General features: G+C 46.0%; 1 protein-coding gene across 12 annotated transcripts in view; it reads right to left on the bottom strand.

The window, feature by feature from the left end:
• TENM4 (teneurin transmembrane protein 4) overlaps window positions 1-19241 on the bottom strand; it is a 788706-nt gene that overhangs the window by 61778 nt on the left and 707687 nt on the right. For all 12 annotated transcript variants that reach the window (XM_017949239.3, XM_017949237.3, XM_017949235.3 and 9 more), the window contains 5 exons: window positions 17675-17794; window positions 11585-11846; window positions 8314-8581; window positions 4905-5048; window positions 1561-1810 (listed from right to left, as the gene is read on the bottom strand). In XM_017949239.3, coding sequence (XP_017804728.1) covers window positions 1561-1810; window positions 4905-5048; window positions 8314-8581; window positions 11585-11846; window positions 17675-17794 — 1044 coding nt within the window. The remainder of the gene's footprint in view (window positions 1-1560; window positions 1811-4904; window positions 5049-8313; window positions 8582-11584; window positions 11847-17674; window positions 17795-19241) is intronic.

Raw genomic sequence — 19241 nt, 5'->3', positions numbered from 1 at the left:
AGCTTCTCTGCCGAGGCGAGCTGATTTCCTCGTCCACGGCGCTTTCTGTTGTGGTCCATATACGCAGTTGACTGACACAAATATGCTCAAAGGATCCTTCTTCCTTGACAGATGTCTGTGCCAGTCAGACTCATAATAGACAGAAGAAGGGCAGAGAATATTCCACTGGTGGTCCTCTTCTCATTCAGCCGATAGCTGATTTCCTGTGAGCCTACCGCGTGTGTGCTTGTCTGGCCCTGGGTGTGGGGCCGATACTAACCCTTCTCTTTAGGGCTTATGGCTGTTGGCCCTGCCTTCCTTTCACACATGCGCTGCAGAGTGAGATTCTTGCAGCAGGACCTTACCTCCAGGGAGGAACTTAACAAGGCATTAAGTCGAAGCGGCCCTCATTGGGCCAGGTGACAAGGCTTTGGTGAGGCAGAGGTGTGTAATGATCTCTGGATTTGGGTCCACCATTTTAGAAGCTGGACCTCAGGCAGGTTCTTTAAATTCCCTAAGCCTCCATCTTTTCATTTACCAAAGGGGGATAATAATAAACACCTTACAGAATTGTTATGCTTGGCAAATAGTAGGAACTCAGCAAAAGTGAGTTTTCTTTTCCCCTGCCCACTGTGGAGGAAGGCTTTCCAGCTCTAGGGCCTGTCCTGCTCACATGGACCCTGGCCCAGAAGACAGGCAGATTCCATTCCCTAAAAGAGTTGGGAGGGAGCTTGGTGCAATTCCTCTTGAAAGGGAGTGTGAGGCTCCCTTATCTCTAAAGCACAGCTCTTCCATGACTCCTGAGCCCACCCTATGACAGTGCCCTGGTTCTAAAATGATCTAGGTTAGGGAGGCATAGAGAAAAATCCAACATATCATGTCCTTCCCTGAGCTATAAGCATGGCTGTGCTCCATCACTCAGGGTCAGGATGGGGAAAGAGGCTGACTCAGCTGCTTCTGCAGCACCTGAGGAGCAGAGAGGTCAGTTATCTCAATACTGGTCCGTTGAAGGGAACTGCCCTTGGGCTCGAGGGATCCTCCTGCCTCAACCTCCTGAGTAGCTAGGACTACAGGCAGGCGCCACCACACCCAGCTAATTTTTAAAATTATTTTTTGCAGAGATGGGGGTCTTGTCAGGTTGCACAAGCTGATCTCAGACTCCTGGCCTCAAGTGATCCTTCTGCTTTGGCCTTCCAAAGTGCTAGGATTACAGGTATGAGCAATGGCACTCAGCCCCTTGTTTTTATAAAAAAGGTTCATGTGACTCATTCTAATCAGTTTAGTTCTAGGAAACAGAAAGAAGATTCAGTGGCTTCCAAGGAGTCTAACGTTTGGCTGCTAGCAGCCGTCTATGTCACAGATGTACTCTGGATGCCGGGGACATCTCCCTGTCCTAGGTGGCTTGTCTTCACTGCAGTGCACTGGGGAAGCAGCAGCTGCTTGAGCTGGGAGGTGAAAAGTCCCAGAGTCTGAGAGGCGAGGCTCTGTCCCATCCGTGGGCTCAGTAGGTAATGTGGTGGGGCCCAAAGGATGGCAAAGGGACATTATTACGAACTATGAAGAAAGCATCACCTTACATACCTCAACTCTAGGATGTTGGTGACATTTCCAGAGGGGAAGATCCTTCTAATGTAGTTGAAATCACCCACATAGAGGCTCCCATCGGAGCCACAGGTGAGGGCCACTGGGGCCAGGAGCTTGTTGCCGTCAGCAAGGCCATTGCAGCTGGGGCAGGAGATGCTTCTCCGGCGTCCATTGCCCATGATGCTCCCGATGACGGGCGGCTGCTGAGACACAAACTGGTTCTCCCCATTTCCTTTGTGCAGGATGCCTGGGACAAGCAAAAACAGAATTGCCTATGGAGCAGCAATGGGTATCTTTTCCCGTGGTTGACCACAGAATCACCCTGATTTTGCAAGGCATGCAAGATCTCCATCGACCATCTCCAGGCTCATAGCCCAAGGCTTTGCCTCACCCCCTAATGGAACCCAGAGTGTCCTAAACAAGTCATACGGATTTAATTCACTCCAAAGCTCTGTAAGATAGGTACTATTATTATCCCTATTGTAACAGGGGACTGTCCAGGTAGCTTAACCGGCCTTACCCAAGGTCACACAGACAGTAAGTGGAAGAGCTCCAGAGTCTGGGCCCTTAGCCATTCACCTATACTGCCTCTCAGGTAGGTTGTCCATATCTCCTGTACCCAGTCCATAGCTCTATGATAGCATGAATTATTTATCGCACTTACCTGTTTTTCTCTTTCAATTGATACCATTTCAAGTGTGGAGACTATGTCTTTTTCCTTTCTGTATCCTCAGTGCTTAGCACAGAGCTTGACAGAGTAGATGCCAATGAATGTTTATAGAAATGAATGAGTGAAACTCACAGTCTCTTCTCACCAAAGGAGAGTCCAGAAGCGACAGGTTTTTACCTGGCTTTGTTATTAATGGGCTGATCCCAGCTCCTGTATAGGTCTCTTTACTGCTTTAACTGCCCCTGGGCCTCTTTCCCCACCAACAAAATGAGGGGATTAACCTCAATGACTCAAAAGTTTCTTCCTACATCTATCCTGTTTCTTTTTAGTCTGGTTCCTCCTTTTCCTCCTGCACACTTCACAGCCTCCAAACTGGATCCTCTGCCCGCTGCCTCACCTCTTCCATACTGAAGCCCGAGTGAGCTGTGCTCTTACAGATAATCAGGATTGTCTCCCAAACTGTTACCTGTTAGCTTTGTCAAAGCTGTCCTTTGTTCAACGGATATCTTTACTTTTTATGTACTCTAATCAATCATTTTTCTACCTTAAAGTTTGTGCTTTGTTAGGTTTTAGGCAATCCTTTCCTGAGATTTTTACAAGTACTCTACTGATTTCTCCCTCCCCTCCCCTCCCCTCCCCTCCCCTTCCCTTCCTCTCTTTCTCTTTTTTCTTTTCTTTCTTTCTTTTTCTTTTAAATTGAGCCAGGGTCTCACTCTGTTGCCCAGGCTAGAGTGTAGTGGTATGTTCTCAGCTCACTGTAGCCTTGAACTCCTGGGCTCAAGTGATCCTCCCACTTCAGCCTCCTGAGTAGCTGGGACCACAAGCATGTGCCACCACACCCAGCTAATTTTTTTAAAAAAATTATTTTAGTAGATATGGGGTCTCACTATGTTGCCCAGGTTAGTCTCAAACTCCTGGCCTCAAGCGATCCTTTCGCCTTGGCTTCCCAAAGTACTGGGATTATAGGCATGAGCCACAGTGCCTGGCCTTTTAAATATTTTCTTCCATCAAATTTAAAGTGTTATCTTTCACATTGAGATGTTTAAGAAAACATCTGAATTTATTTTGTATACAGTGTGAAGTGAGGACTTAATTTGTCTCTACATATTGAGCCAATTTTCCCAATACTAAGTTCTAAAACACCTATCCATTCTCCACTGATATGTGATGCTATGTCTGTCATGTTCCAAGTTCTTATATATACATGGTATGTGGCAAAAACTTCTCCTTGCTGGCTGACATCCATCCTATCCACCCTTTCCTTCTTTTGCAGTTACAGAATCCTGGCTATTTAGTTGGGCACATGACTGCCTGGAACAGACCATGATCCCTGGCTCCAGGGCAGCCACATCCACAACTAGGTTCTTGCAATGGCATGTAAGTAGAAGTGATATGAGCAGCTGCTGGGAAGTGACCTTACAATGCAAGGGACTTGCTCTTCATCCTTGACCTCCTTCCTGCTGACTGGAAAGTGGATGTAAAGGCTGGACCTGAAGTGGTCCCCTTGGATCATGACTTTGGAGACAAAAGCCCGAGTGGAGCATAGAGAAAGGAGCCTGGGTCTCAGACCCTGCAGCCCTGGATTATCTACCTCCAGACTTACAGAGTGGGAAGTGAAGTGAGTGAGAAGGAAACTTTATTTCCAATTCTGTTATTTTGGCTTTTCTGAAATTTGGGGCCAAAGTCTAGTTTAATTACTCTTCCCAGGTCAGTTTCTGAATGCGTTCTATTCCATGGAATCAATTTATCTATTCCTGTGCCAGCACCACACAGTTTCAGATAATATGGTTTTTCTAGGATAGCTATAAATATAGATATTTGGTGAGTCCCTCTTCTTTGTTCTTAAAGGCTGCATTAGCTATTTACAAGTCTGTATTCTATCATAAATTTTAGAATTAGTTTGTCAATTCCCCCCAAAACAAGCTGTGGCTTTGATGGGCATTCACTGCCTTTTTAGATCAGGCAGGTGATATCTGACATCATTACCATATTTAGCTGTCCCATCCCAGCTCATGGTCAGAGTGAGTTATCTATAATACAGATCTGATGGTGCCACTCGCATGCTCTAGTCCCTGCAGAGGCTTGACATTTGCCTTGCATGTAGTTGAATGTCCTAATCTTCTTACCCTGGGCTCCAGCTGCTCACACCCAAGCTCTGTCTTTTGCTGTTCCCTTCATGTCATTCTCTGCTTAAATCACACTGAATCTTCTCTCCAGTGACTCTTCTTTTAGGCTTCAGTGCCTTGGCACATATTATGCCCTCTGCCTAGAGTGTTCTCCCTACTTGATACACAGGGCTAATCCTATAGACCATCTGAGACTCAATTCAGGAGTTCTTGCCAAAGGGACACATTGATGAACCAAAACGCTGGGTGAGGTGCTCTTCTTCTAGCCTTCATAGTGCCCTGTGATGTGGCACAACATTGAAACTGCCTGGAGAGTATTTGTATCTCACAGGCATAAAGCTTGAGGCCATTCATTTCTACATCCCCAGTGCCTAACACAGTGACAGCTCAAAGGAAGTATCCAAGCAATATCTGTTGATTGAGTTCCCTGATCACATAGAAGCCTATGGGATTCAAAGTGCGAATTTTTTGTTTGGCAGGGCACAAGGGATATGAGACAAGGTTCCACCCCAGCCTGGTTCAAGTAATTCTATTAATCCACTTACCACTTTGAATGTTGAGGGCGTGATGTTTGTCTAGGCTCCATCCTCCAAGCTTGGACGCATCAATTTCATAGCCCTGCAGCACTGCTGTTCTTTTTTCCCACAGGATTAGATCTGGGCAGGATTCATATTCATAACCCACAGAAACTATAAGTGACAGAAGAGGCAAAATGCACAAGTGAGCTAAGCCACTCTTTGGCCTTTAGACCTGTAGGCAAGGCCCCTGGCTTATCTTTTGTAGAAGAGGAAAAAAGGATCATATTTCTAAGTGGCAACCAGAACTATGTGAAATACTAACACAAGATTTCTGAGCCTTAACAATTTTTTCTTTTTTTTTTTTTTGGAAGAGCAATTTTACATTTGAGGAAAAGTTAAAATAAATGTACCAATTACTTTAAAAGGATCTAAGTGAACCCCTTCCAAGGAAATAATCTTTAGTATATGATAGGGTTTGTTTCTGTGTTCCCAACCCAAATCTCATGTTTAATTGTAATCCCCAGTGTTGGAGGTGGGGCCTGGTGGGAGGTGATTGGATCATGGGGTGGATGCTCATGAATGGCTCGGCACCATCCTCTTTGTGCTGTTCTCATGATGGTGAGTGAGTTCTCCTGAGATCTGATGTTTAAAAGTGTGTAGCACCTCCTCCCGCCAACCCAGGCCCTGCTCCTGCCGTGTAACACGGCTGCTCCCGCTTTGCGTATTGCCATGAGTCAAAGCTCCCTGAGGCCTCCCCGGAAGCAGATGCTGCCAGGCTTCCTGTACAGCCTGCAGAACCATGAGCCAATTAAACCTCTTTTCTTATAAATTACCCAGTCTCAGGTATTTATAACAATATGAGAATGGACTAATATAGTATGGAAAATACTTTGTGCATAAAAGTCTTCACCACAACATTATTTATAATATTGGAAAATTAGGTGTAATCTAAAGGTTCAAGAGGGGTGAGAGGGTGAGCAAACCCAAGTGTATCCACTGTAGGAATACTATGAAGCCACCAGAAGTCACAGTGAAGAAGACTATGTGGTGACCTGGGAAATGCTTATGGATCAATGCTCAGTTGAAAAGACTGTTTAGATATGGTATTTCCGTGTTAAAAGAAATTACGGGCTGGGCGCGGTAGCTCATGCCTATAATCCCAGCACTTTGGAAGGCTGAGACGGGCGGATCATGAGGTCAGGAGATTGAGACCATCCTGGCTAACACGGTGAAACTTCGTCTCTACTAAAAATACAAAAATTAGCCGGGCGTGGTGGCATGTGCCTGTAGTCCCAGCTACTCGGGAGGCTGAGGCAGGAGAATCACTTGAACCCAGGAGGTGGAAGTTGCAGTGAGCTGAGACTGCACCATTGCACTCCAGCCTGGGCGACAGAGCGAGACTCTGTCTCAAAAACAAAACAAAACAAAACAAAACCAAAAAAAAAAAAAAAAAAAACCAGAAAAAGAAATTACACATGAAAAAAGAAAACTAGTTGTATTTGTTTACAGGATCACATATGACTTTTTTCTATTTTTGTCCATTTTTCAAATTTTTATTAATGACTATGGTGTTTTTTAAATTAGGAAAAAGATTTAAAATCATTTATAATGGATATATAGAAAAGGAACTTAGTTGGATTACTTTTAAAAAGCTGGAAGTTGCTTTGGGTTTCAAAGCTTAGAAATCCCCTGGATTTACTTTTGTTTCATAAATCCAGGACCCCTTAGAAGGTCACTGGGATGAAGGCTAAACATGACAGCCTCCCTGACCCTGGCTGTATAAAAAGCCCTGTAACTGGACTGTGGAAAGGAACCAGCAGAGACAGGAATGTTATTTCTTCCAAGCGTCTTTCTGGGCAGGCACTATTTTCCAGTGGACAATATCCTACTACATGCTCAAGACAGGAATTAACAATTGAGCAGCTCCTTAAAGTTTCTTGTAGATGCCACAAAAGACTGCCGACCATTTATGGCAACAGGGCATTGGGCCGGAAGACGTCCCTGTGACCCCTTCCCCCATGGCTTGAGTTCCTTAAGCAGCCACTATGCCTCTTACTGGTCACTTGTGATCTTAGGAAAGTGACTCCAACCCAGTCACTTCCCTTTTTCACTGACTGGTGGGCACTAGAAGTGCTCATTTTATCTCAAGAGATTGTAAGGCCTCATTTTAAAAAAGATGACAGAAGTGGCTTGATCTACAGAAGGGATCATGAACAGTGAGAGATGGCACCTTTGCTCCCACTGTGCCCTTGTTGGGTAGGATGGGATGCGAACCCAGAGGAAAGATCTGGAATAAATCCAACTCTGTTCCTTCCTAGCCGTGCGTCACTGAGAAGTCATCTCACTTCTCTGGGCCTCAACTTCTTCATGCAGAATTTGGGGGTGACAATTTTTGACTCACAGAGTATAAGGATTAACTGAGATGCTAATGTACAGGGGCACACATTGCCCACAGCAGGTGCTCAAGCAACATTCTTTCATTTCCTTCCCACCTCCCTCCTCCTCTTTTCCCCCCTCTCCCTCCCTCCCTTCCTTGCTTCTCCTCCTTCCCTCCTTCCTCCCTCCTTCCTTCCTCCTTCCCTGCCTCTCTTCCTCCTTCCCTCCTTCCCTCCCCCTCTTCTTCTTCCTCCTTCCCTCTCTTCCTTTCTAAAGAACATTACTTCTCGGCTTCCTCATTCTGTCTTTGCTGAATCTCTGCCTTTTCTGGACCTAAGGGAATGAAATTGGAATGGGGTTCAAGACGAGAAGGGATTTGCTGGACGGTTACTGTTAAGTGCTTGGTGGATCACCTCTGCAGGGTTAGACCTGCTAAGAGTCCAGCTCTGAGCCCTTCCTGGGACCTCCTCTAATCTGGAAGCAGAAATGCATACAGCCAGCCCCTGGAAGCCCAAGTGCCAAGTGAGGCTGGGACTCCAGGTGAGGTTACAGCCAATTTCTGTTTCATCTTACAAAGAGACAGCAATAACAACAACAAAGAGGTGACTTCTCTGACTGGGTAAAGAGGCCAAAAAGCATTTCTGATGGAGGAAGAATCTTAGTTACTGCACCTCAAAAAAAAAAAAAAAAAAAAGAAACAATTTTTTAGCTTTCCTATTTTAATGGGTAAGTTCCCACAGGATGGCTGTGGGGTGGCCAGGCAATGTCCACCTGGTCCTGCCTTTGTGGCGCATGCCCTCTTTTAGCCCCTCACAAGCCAGTATGGCACTTTCCAGGGCCCTTTGGTTCTGTAGCCTTATTGTAATGGTCGGGTTTTCCACACTCAGGTCTTTCAGTACATTCTTTTAGGTCCTGGCCAGTCACGAACAGGTCTGAAAGGTCAATTAAGCCTTAGGTACTTTTGATCTGAGAAGAGGAAGGAAGGAAAAAGGAACCAAGGAGGTAGAAAGAGTGCTCCCTGCAAGTGCTATTCTCTGAGTCCTGCAGCCGGGAGGCTTACCAAAGGCTTCTGAGAGCCCAAACACCTTCTGGTTGTAGACGTCTGTCTTGTCCCAAATGAAATAATAGGACAGGTCTGGGGCTGCAGCAAACCACTTCCTGAAGAGGCGGCCCTCCACCGCTACCATGAGGTGCACCTTCATGAGGTTGAAGGGGATGGTCGGGTGGGTGAGGCTGATCCTCAGGACAGATTTGTAGCCAGGGGTCCGGCTGCTCAGGTAGCTCAGCCTCATCTTGCAGCCAGCGATAGAGATTTCCTCCTGCAAAGCCTAGAAAGCAGAGGCAGATCACAGCAAGGGATGGTCGTCAACTCACCCGGTGGAGGGAAGATGGCGCGGCCCCATGGACTCTGGGTGTTCAGGAGGTAGAGGGAAAGGCAGGAGAGAGCAGGGGGAAGAAAAGAGGAGACAGTGGAAAGAAGAGGGGAAGCAGAGGGTGAAGAGAAGCAGGAGGTGGAGGAGGAAGGGAAAAACATAAACGAGATGGAAGAAAGATTGGGGAGGGGTAAAACATGTCAGAGGACCTGGTTTCTGGGGCCAGTTTTCATGTGGTGACCTTGCAAAAGTCACCTCACCTCGCCAAGCCTCAGCCTCCTGCTCTGTACAACAGGGATGACAGCACTCATTTCATTGCAGTTTTGAGAGGAACACATAGGATATGCATATAAAATACTTAGATCACATTGCTACTGGTTCATGAGCTGTGTTATCCTAGAAAGCTCACGGAAACTTTGAATCTCGGACTCCTCCCTGGCTTTGTGTGAGGACTGAGAAAGGTCACATAGGTAGAGTGCCTAGCACAGGAACGTTGTCAGGTGGCATGCAGTGCTGCTGCTGCTGCTGCTGGTGGTGCTGGCAGCAGGGATGTCATGAAAAGAGACTGCTGCGGCCAGCTGCCTAAGCGGGAAGGATGGTTTCTTTCTCAAAACTTTCTTCAAATGAGATCTGTTCCAAATGACTTTCATTTTCAGGAAATTAAACAGAAACTACGAGATATTGACCAAACAAATAATTATGCAGAGTTGAGACCACAGCCTGGCAGGACCTGTGGTTCACAGCCCCAGCTCATCCACAGAGAGAGGTTGGACTGCCTGCATAGAGCTTCTGGCCACTCTGGGCCCCAGCTCCAGTGCCAGATGAACAGAGTGGGGAAGGCTGTGACCTGGGGAATGCTCAGGTCACTTAGCTACTGGGTGCAATGAGCCCAGTTCTAAGTCGGAAAGTTTAAATGAATGCCAGCATGCCCAGGCAGACAGCAAAAGCAGACAACTTTATCAGCTTGATGCTCTGGGCTCTGTTTCAAGATAGGAACATTAAATCGATTGAGGCTAATATATCTATTCAAGGGTACAATGTGCTATATCGTACACCTATGTTTACAGTGGATGTATACTTGTGCCATGTTGGTGTGCTGCACCCATCAACTCGTCAGCACCCATCAACTCGTCATTTACATCAGGTATAACTCCCAGTGCAATCCCTCCCCTCCCCCACCATAATAGGCCCCGGTGTGTGATGTTCCCCTTCCCGAGTCCAGGTGATCTCATTGTTCAGTTCCCACCTATGAGTGAGAACATGCGGTGTTTGGTTTTCTGTTCTTGTGATAGTTTGCTGACAATGATGGTTTCCAGCTGCATCCATGTCCCTACAAAGGACACAAACTCATCCATTTTTATGGCTGCATAGTATTCCATGGTGTATATGTGCCACATTTTCTTAATGCCTTTTTCATCCTGTCCATTTCATAGACAAGTGTGAACGCTTACCCTCACCTCATTCTCCTGAACACAGGACATTTTAGGGATTGGGTTTAAACCAAGGCAATCTTCCTAAACTATAGCTTACAAGTTCAAGGCAAAGCAGGACTCATACCCTGGTGAGCCCCTGGCATGACTGAAGTGCCATCCTGATGCTCTGAAAAATATTTACCTTCTTTAACATACCCTTTAAAATTCATATCTCCCAGCACTTGCAAAGGCTAACCTATGAGAGGACTGGGAAAATCCAAGAGTTTGTTTATGTGTATTTCATGAATCTGATAATAAGCAAGGTTTTTGCCCTAACTGAATGTGCAGGCACCCAGCTCAGGGAGCACTGTAAAGAGGGTGCGGCCTTTAACCCCATTTGTTCCAGAGTCCCTGCTCCTGGGAAAAATGTTTAGCTGGAGCTGAGCCAGGGTTGAGTAACAAATCACTTCTCTCCAGCAAGCTCTGTCTCCACTGACAACCATTTCATAAGAAAGGTCAGCCGGGTAGTTGAGACGGGAGACAGGCACTGAATCTCTGAAAAGGAGGTTTCAACCTGTGAGTGCAATGAGAATTTCGGAATGATTGTATGTCCTTCTTGTTGGCTGGCATCAGAAACCACTCAACAGGGTACGCACGGAAAGGTGTTTGCTCAGCCAGGCATGAAACATACACACAAAAATGTATAAACTCCCTGCTCCACCAGCGCCCGCAATCTATTAATAGGCACATCGCCTGAGTTCTCCTCGGGCAGGTGAGACAGCCAGGACTTCTCCTGGGCTTCTGCACTGACATCTCTCCTCTTCCTCAGGCCTTCGCTGCTGCCGTTAGAAACTGGGCTGGGGACAGCGAAGGAAATTCAACTAGCGGAGCTTTGTTAGGCGAAAATATCTATCTTGATTTCCATCAGATTACAATGCGTCTTTCCCAATTACCTTCTTTTAATGATAGTTAAGTAAAGCAGTTGTATATATAGATTTGAGCCAAGGCCTTAATTGGCGTGAAGGCGGCGTGTGTTAAATAATCTTAATAATAACAGCTAAAATTTATTGAGTACTTATTAGGTGACAGACATTGTGCTAAGCACCTCATATATATTTTTCTCATTTAATCTTTATTATAATGCTCACTGTTCGGGATCCTTTGGCTCCTTCCTCTTGATAGGACCATTTATTTTAAATATTTTTAACAGAAATAATGAGAGAGGAACATAGGTTGCTGGGGAAAAGGAAAGTAGGCAGAAGTGAACTAACCAGGAGAGTGGAAAGACAGAGAGAATTTAGTATAAGCCAGAGTGTGCTAGGCAGTTCCAGGTGCTCAAGTGTTTTCTGTCTGTAAGAGGGGTGCCCCTCATGCCCTTACACCATGCCCGTTGTGGGGTTTGGTGGCTGGATTTTGCATAACAGGCTGATAGGACCTGACCCAAGCCCTACAGGGTGTTTTCTCTCTTTCCACTGTCTCTGAGATCCTCTTCCATCCCCAGAATGAAATAAAAGTGTGGTGGAATGCAATTAGGGAAGCTGGGTACCTGAATTTCTGGCACAATGGGGCCTTTCTCTGCACAGGAGCTGGCGAAGGATGTCAGTGGCGATGGAGAGACGACAGGGTTGGGGCGGGCAAAATTGCTCAGGTCACAGCTGGGAATCTCATTCTCCTCATGTCTCATGATGATGGTTTCCATGACAAAGAAGCGATCCCATGGCAGCCAGAGGGTGTGCTCCTGTGTGATGAAAGGTGCCCGCTCGAACCGCAGGATGATGGAGATGCCGCCATTTGTCACCAAGTCAAAACTGTTTGGGAGGGGAAGGTTGAGAAGGGGTGGGGAGCAGAAAGAGCAGGAACCAGGATGAGAAAGAAAGAGACCAAGAAAGGAGAGAAAATTATACCAAAGGGTCTGAGCATTTCTTGAGGGAGGCTCTAATGCCTAAAGATTTGACTGCAGCTCCAAACAATGGCAGTGATTTTAGAAAGCAGGGTTTTTTCCCCCCATAAAATGATTCACATAGAGAATTTGCTGAAAGGAACCACTGCTGTGGAGAGTCATTTTCCAGGATACACAAGAGCTGACAGTGGTGCTGCTGGTACTTAGGGCCTTTCAACTGCGTCAGAGCTGAAGCCCAGGGAAAAGTCAGGGAACGAAGCAGAACAAGCTTTGATCTGGGTGTTAGGGCCTGGTCCTGGCTCTGCCTCCAACTACTGTGTGATCTTGGATAAGTCACTTAGCCTCTTTGATCCTCATTTTTTTCATCTGTAAAATGCAAAGGCTCAAATGGATTATTCTTAAGTCTCTAAGATTCTATGACTCCACAGCAATTTTAGCTCTAATTGTGATAGATTACTCAACAACGGCCTTTGCAATTACAAAATAGCTAAGCAGTTTAAAGATGGCTCAATTAGAATCACAGTATCTTACAAGTGAAAGGGGAACCAGAAGACTGAGTGCCAGCCTCCTAGTTGAGATGAGATCACTGTGACAGCGTCTGGAGAGCTCGCAGCCCAGCCTCTGTTCATCAGCCTTTGAGGATGCTGGGGAGGTCTGAGGAGAAACCTGCCTTCCTAGCCCTAGTTCTGTCATCAATGTCACACCAAATAGGTCTGCTCTATGATGGTCTTCAGGCCTTCCCTGATCCTAGATGACGCCCTGCTAAGCCCTTCTTTTTTCAGGCTTGTGGGGATTGTACAGGCAGAGTCTTCCTTGCCTCACCCCAGAATATCTTGTGTCCAAACAGGACCTAGCCAGAAACATACTGGCAGTTCTGTTTGGTGCTGGCATCTTAACTCCAATCACCTGCAGACAAACCTAGCAAGGCACTTTCCCATCCAAGCCTTGGCATGCACTTTTACTTTAGAACATCAAAGAAAACTGAGTTCCTCCCTATCTGTACACCCAATGTTTCTGACACTGTCCAGCCCCACCAGGAACCTGATTTGAGGGTTCTGAAGCCACATGTTTAGAAATCAGATGGACTCAGATTATAGACAATGGGAAAAGAGGGCCACATGTGAACCAAGGCACATCACTAATCCTGTAGGCTGGCTCTGCTGAAGTAAAAACAGGGCATAGCGTGGCTGCTACTTAAAGCCCCATCATGCAATAAGACATAAGACTAGGCCAGGCACGGTGGTTCACACCTGTAATTCCAGCACTTTGGGAGGCTGAGGAGGGTGGATCACCTGAGGTCAGGAGTTCGAGACCAGCCTGGTCAACATGATAAAACCCCGTCTCTACTAAAAACAAAAAAACTGGCCAGGAATGATGGTGGGCGCCTGTAATCTCAGCTACTTGGGAAGCTGAGGCAGGAGAATGGCTTGCACCTGGGAGGCAGAGGTTGCAGTGAGTTGAGATTGCACCACTGCACTCCAGCCTGGGTGACAGAGTGAAACCTGTCTCAAAAAAAAAAAAAAAGATATTAGACTACAATTTTGTGTCCTTTCCCTTCTTAAAACAGAAAGTTTAAATCAAGTAATAGGTGAACCACTGGAGAGGAATTTAATGGTCATCTGACCTAGTCCCCCTCCCATTTGATGCATCAGTTTCTTCTGTAGAACCACCATCAAAGGCCCATTCAGTTCCTACTTACACAATTCCAGAGATGAGGAGATTGCTATATCCACAGGAGGACTGTTCTGTTTTAGGTTAGTTCTGACTGTTAGAACTTTTTTTTTTTTTTAATTAAACTGAGTGTGAACCCCTCTCTTTCCAGCTTCTTATTCACTGGGCCTGATTTCTATCTGCTGGGGTGACTTCAAACTAGTCCGTTCCTTCTATCACAACCTGGCTGTAGTAGGTATTTTCAAGGCCTGTCTTCATTGGCTTCTTTGGATGGAGAACTCCTAACTATCGAACTGCATAGCTCAAACTTCACCTCCTCCACACAGCCTTAGTCAGTCAGAATTCCGGCTTCCTCCTTGGGTTCCACTGCCCCATATGCATGGCATTGCACTGTGATTGCTTGTTGAGCTCTCTGGCCCAGGGACATTGAGTCCTCTGTCTTTTCAGAAACTAGCCCAGTGCTTGGTGGTTAAAAGTTGATGAAATAAATGCATGAGTGACAGCATCAACTGCTCCTGAACTGACATCTACTAAACACCCTACGTCCCTTCTCACTTTGGCTGTTACTGCAGTTAAATCTAAGGTTCACCTGGGCAGTTGGTGTGGGAGACCTCAGTGCAGGGTCTGATTTTGACCCTGATAAATCCACCATGGGGGAATGGGCCCATTCCTGCAGCTTGCTCTTCTCTCCTCCAGAGACTGCAAGGATTCTGCATGGAACCATCCTGTCCTAGTGTCAAGTTCTGCTCTTGGTAGATGGCATCCCCAGATTTGGGGCTCCAAGCTGCACAGCCTGACTCTTCCACCCTTTGCAGGAGCTAGCATCCCTTTGCCTGTTCCGCATTCACTGAGGTGAAGTTGGGCCTGACCATCATTCAGTGATAGAGAAACACCTGGGGTGGGGTTTATTTTGAATCAAGAATTCAGGTTTTGGCTCTCTAGGAGAGTACCCATGAATTTGGGGAAATACTCAAAGAACAATTTTTCTGTCACGGAACTGAATAGCATCTGTGCCTTGATAGAACATTTTTAACTGTCAAACAGAATTTCAGCCAGACTTATAAGCTCCCTTCATGAGAGGTTGTATATGAGGAGGGAGGAAAGACAAACATGAAAAGACATATTCCCAAGGCAGTGAGCAAGCAGAGGGCACCTGGCCTTGCCAAGAGCAAGTAATGAGCTGGGGCTAGGCCCGCTTCTCTGGAGGGGAAACCCTGCTTTGGATATGAATGTGAATGTGACCCCAAAGGGAAGGCCTGGGTGTCATATGAAGCCCAAACAGTGCAGGGCCATTCTGAACACTACTACTTGCTCCATGGCTGAATTATATCACCTTTCCAAGCCTCAGTTTTCTCATTTGTAAAAAGAAGCTGATGATCATAATCATTTGGCAGGATTATTGATTATACTGATGGGATAATAGATGGGAAAAGCACAGGGCCTCACACATTCGTTTGTCTTGGCCCCTACCTCTCCCCTCCCCTCCTCTCCTTTCCTTTCTTCCTTTCCCCCTGTCTCTTTCCTTTCCTCTTTTCTTCCTTCCTCTCTTTTCTCTTTCTTTCTGTTTTTTGAGACAGGGTTTCACTCTGTCACCCAGGCTGGAGAGCAGGAGTACAGTGGGGCAATCATGGCTCACTGAAGCCTTGACCTCCCTGGGCTCAAGCGATCCTCCCACCTCAGCCTCCTGGGTTGCTGGGACTACAGGTGCATGCCACCACACCCAGCTAATTTTTGTATATTTTTTTGATAGAGACATGGTTTTGCCATGTTGCCTAGGCTGATCTTGAACACCCAGGCTGGTCTTGAACTCCTGTGCTCAAGTGATCCTTCCACTGTGGCCTCCCAAAGTGCTGAGATTACAGACGTGAGCCACTGTGCCTGGCCCCCAATTTTCAATTCAACGAACCTAATCTGTATCTCTTGCCTGTTATTCTTTTAGTTTGTCTTCATGGCCTCTATTTTCCTTTTTTAAAAATGATCTCTTTGGCTAACTTCTCTGCTACTGTTTTCTATTTGTAAGCTCCTGTAAAGGTGTGAAGTCTGGGATTTCAGCAAGTGGGTATGTGTGTGTGTGTTTGTGCATGCATGCGCGCACGTGCGCGCGTGTGTAGGGGTGGGGGAGCTGAATGAGGGCAAGTATCATGGTGCCTTCCTGGAAAGAGAAGAATACAGGGTCCCTCGACTTTCAGTCCACTTGCCACACTGTTATTTCCAGACTCTATCTCTTAGTCTTACGGTTTTTCCTAAGGCATGAGAGGTAAGAAAGAAGATGAGTTAAGGAAGGGTGGGAGGGCAGTGATATCTGTTCACATATAACAGAGATTTTTGGATACTGAGAGAACAAGTGATAACAAGTGATAACTTTCCCATACATTAGGCTGAGTTGGGAAGAAAATTTAAGTCCCAAAATGCACTGGCAAGAATTGATCTGAAACTCAAGCCCTATTGCAGCAATTCTGGCTACTGTGATGTAATTTAGGAGGCTGATGCAGGAAACATGGCTGATATTTAGCTCCATGCTCTCAGTGGGCAGTAGAAATTGCAGAGGAAGCACAAACAGGAGGAATCGGGAGGTGTCAGAGTGAGCTTTCCCCAAAGGCCACCGAACTTATGCCAGACTTGGTGTGTTTTTTGAATCTACTCTAACCAACCACAACAGGGCATAAGGACTGATGATTTGCCATCTCACAGGAGTGACTGGCAAGTTTCATGGCAAAAAAAAGGCAGTCCTGAAAGGCTCCTTTTGGATGAATGTTTCACAGCAGGTAATAATGTGGTCAGAATACCTGTTGCCTAGGAGGCTCACATCTGCCACTTTCATACAGCAGGCAGCATCCTTCATGCTGTAGCGGGTGTCTTCATGAGGGCCTTCCTGGGTTGGAAGGTGTACAGGGTAGGGAACAGTGGCCTGGCCTGGCCAGTTTATCCCTGAGGACTGGCCACTAACGTCTTCCAGCTGGGCCTCTTCCTTTTCACATGGAGTGAGAGGCAGGGAGGGGGCACCCCATGCCAAGCTTGCCAACCCCATCTAAGAGGCACACATGTCTACAAACAGATGAGCCTCTACTTCATTATCACCTCGGCCGGGACATGTTCACATCTGATATTGGATTAAAGAGGTGCTAAAATCAATCAAGCTGGAGCATAATTTCCAACACAGAGTGAAAATCAACCTTATGGGCCCACGCTTAGCCAGATGGACTGCCACCACCTGGTTTTATTAAAAATAGAGGACTTGTCATCACTGACAGCCTAAATATTCTACTTTCCTCCTTCTCTTTTCCTTTTCTCCAAAATATTCTCATTGCCTATCCTGTCACCATCACCTTCTCCTTCAATAATCTGTAATTTTAACAAAAAGCTAATATTCATTGTATACTCATTATGTGCCAGACACTGGAAATACAGCAATGAATCAAAGTGTGGTGGGGAACTAAGATTTATTAAACACATACTGTGTGCCAGGTGCTTCCTCATCCACCATATCATCTAACCCTCAAAACCAATCTGTGAAATAAACAGCATTAGGACCATTTAACAGATGAAGCCAAGACACAGAGAGGTAAGGAGAGTTATCCTAGGACACACAGCAGGTGGGAGAGCTAGGGCCATTAAGGAAGCTTTACTTCATTCTGATGATGGTTCTTGGAGGAATTCAAAGGTCAGAATTCTGTCATCACCCAAACGGCTTGCACAGATCTAGGCAGCTGCAGGATGGAAACCACACAACAGGAATGGCTGAGATTTCTCAAGCTGTCTGTTCTGTAGAAAGTGGTTCACATGACTGTTTTATATCATAAGTCATGGAACAGGATATGTATAAGGTACGCTCTCCTTACTCTGAGAACCAAATGAGAAGAAACTGCTAAATCTAGAGTCAAAGGGACACCACCAGAGTCAGGTACAAGGTCATACAATTAGTAAGTTGCAGAGCTGCGCATTTGAATTCAGACCCTCTGAGTCCAAGACCCATCCTCTTTCCACATTATCAGTCCAGCAGCAGCTATATGGCCAGACCACAGAAGCAGGACCTTCACTGTTTCTGACTCATAGAAGGTCTCCTACCTGCCATCTTGCCTGCTGATTGTATATCCAAAGATAGGGTTATTGACAAAACTGATGTTCACACCAACCAGGGGGGTTCCATCTGATGTCATCACTTGGCCACGAATAACACAAGCATGCCTGTGGGAAGAGAAGAGAGCACAAACATGATATACCTTTCATGATCAGAGCCCTGGCTGGCAGGGAACCCCGAGAGGCCAGAAGACAGAAAATCAGTCACTGAGATACATCTTGTACCCAGTGGCTCATGGTACTCACTCAAGATACATAATAATCTTTAAAAAAAATGTCACCTCAATTTAGGGCATCAAAGTGTCCTTGAGAGAATTGCTATTGGGAGGTGATTCAATGTTCTTACTTGGAGGTTATTTTCTAAGGATACTATATTATGTTGTAAGGAGATAAAGCTGATCACAGAGGGCAATATCACCTAGTTCTGTGTGTGGATGTGTAGTTCAATGATCTGGGTTCAAATCCTGGCTCTGTCACGTCCTAGGTCTCTGAACTTCAGTAGGCATGTGCCAGTTCTTTGAGTCTTTGTTCTTTCATGCTGGTATAGGGTAAGCTCCACAAATGGCAATGGCTATTACAGCTACTAACAGTCTCATTGGAAGTGAACATACAAACAAGTGAGCAGGATAGAAGGTACTTCCTTTCATCTGACATTCGAGATAGGAGGACAGATGTTAGCATGCTCTTGGAGTGAGTTTTGGAACCTGACACCTCTCCCAATATCCCTCCTCCCACTCTTACTCTATATTTTGCACAAGAAATTACCTGCTTTTCCCAAACTTGCCAGGTGAATGTTACTTAGTGCCTCTGTCTGTGCAATGTTCTTCCATCTGCCTAAAATGTCATTCCTGCACTCCTCTCCCAACATTCTCACCCTTGAAGACCCAACTATTAATGACACCTCTTCCTTGAAGCCTTTCTTGATACCCCTAATCAGAACTAGTTCCTCTCTCCCACAAAACCTGAGGCAGACACCTTGATACTTTACCAAAGCATACACGCTCCTCCCTTCCACTAGATCCTGAGCCCTTTGAGGGCAGCGTGAAGATTTCTTTCTTTCTCCTCACAGTGCCTGAACTATGTCGAACAAATCCTAGGTTGCCATTGAAAACATGATGGTTGAACAAATAAATGGGACAATTAGAGATCATCTAGAATGGTGGCTTTTTCAAATATTCAGAAACAGAAATGTTTGGGTAAATGACATTTTATAAGGACTCCAAAGCGGAAAACGAATGAAAAGATCTACCCTGATTGAAGTTGGGGTGGAGGCCTCCTCTCCCTTGGGGTGATTCTGAGGGCAACTCTGTGGAGTCTCCATGTCTAGAGAAGTCAGTTAGAAGATCCCTAAGTTAGTGGAACTTTCTCATTGTATGGAAGAGGAAACCGGTTTCCAGAGAGGTTATATTGTGTGCCCAAAGCTCCACAGAGAGCAGGTGACAGAGGCAGGACTTGAACCTGGGCCTCACTACTCCGGGTCCAACTCTAACCGGTCACTTGCCACTGGCCATGGGTGGAATTGAAGGTACTGGCTGGTCCAGCATCCTCAGGGATC

The sequence above is a fragment of the Papio anubis genome, chromosome 12, assembly GCF_008728515.1.
Source record: "Papio anubis isolate 15944 chromosome 12, Panubis1.0, whole genome shotgun sequence".
NCBI classification, from domain to species: Eukaryota; Metazoa; Chordata; class Mammalia; order Primates; family Cercopithecidae; genus Papio; species Papio anubis.
Note: the sequence above shows the minus strand (reverse complement) of the source record. Positions and strands in the feature narration are given on the sequence as shown.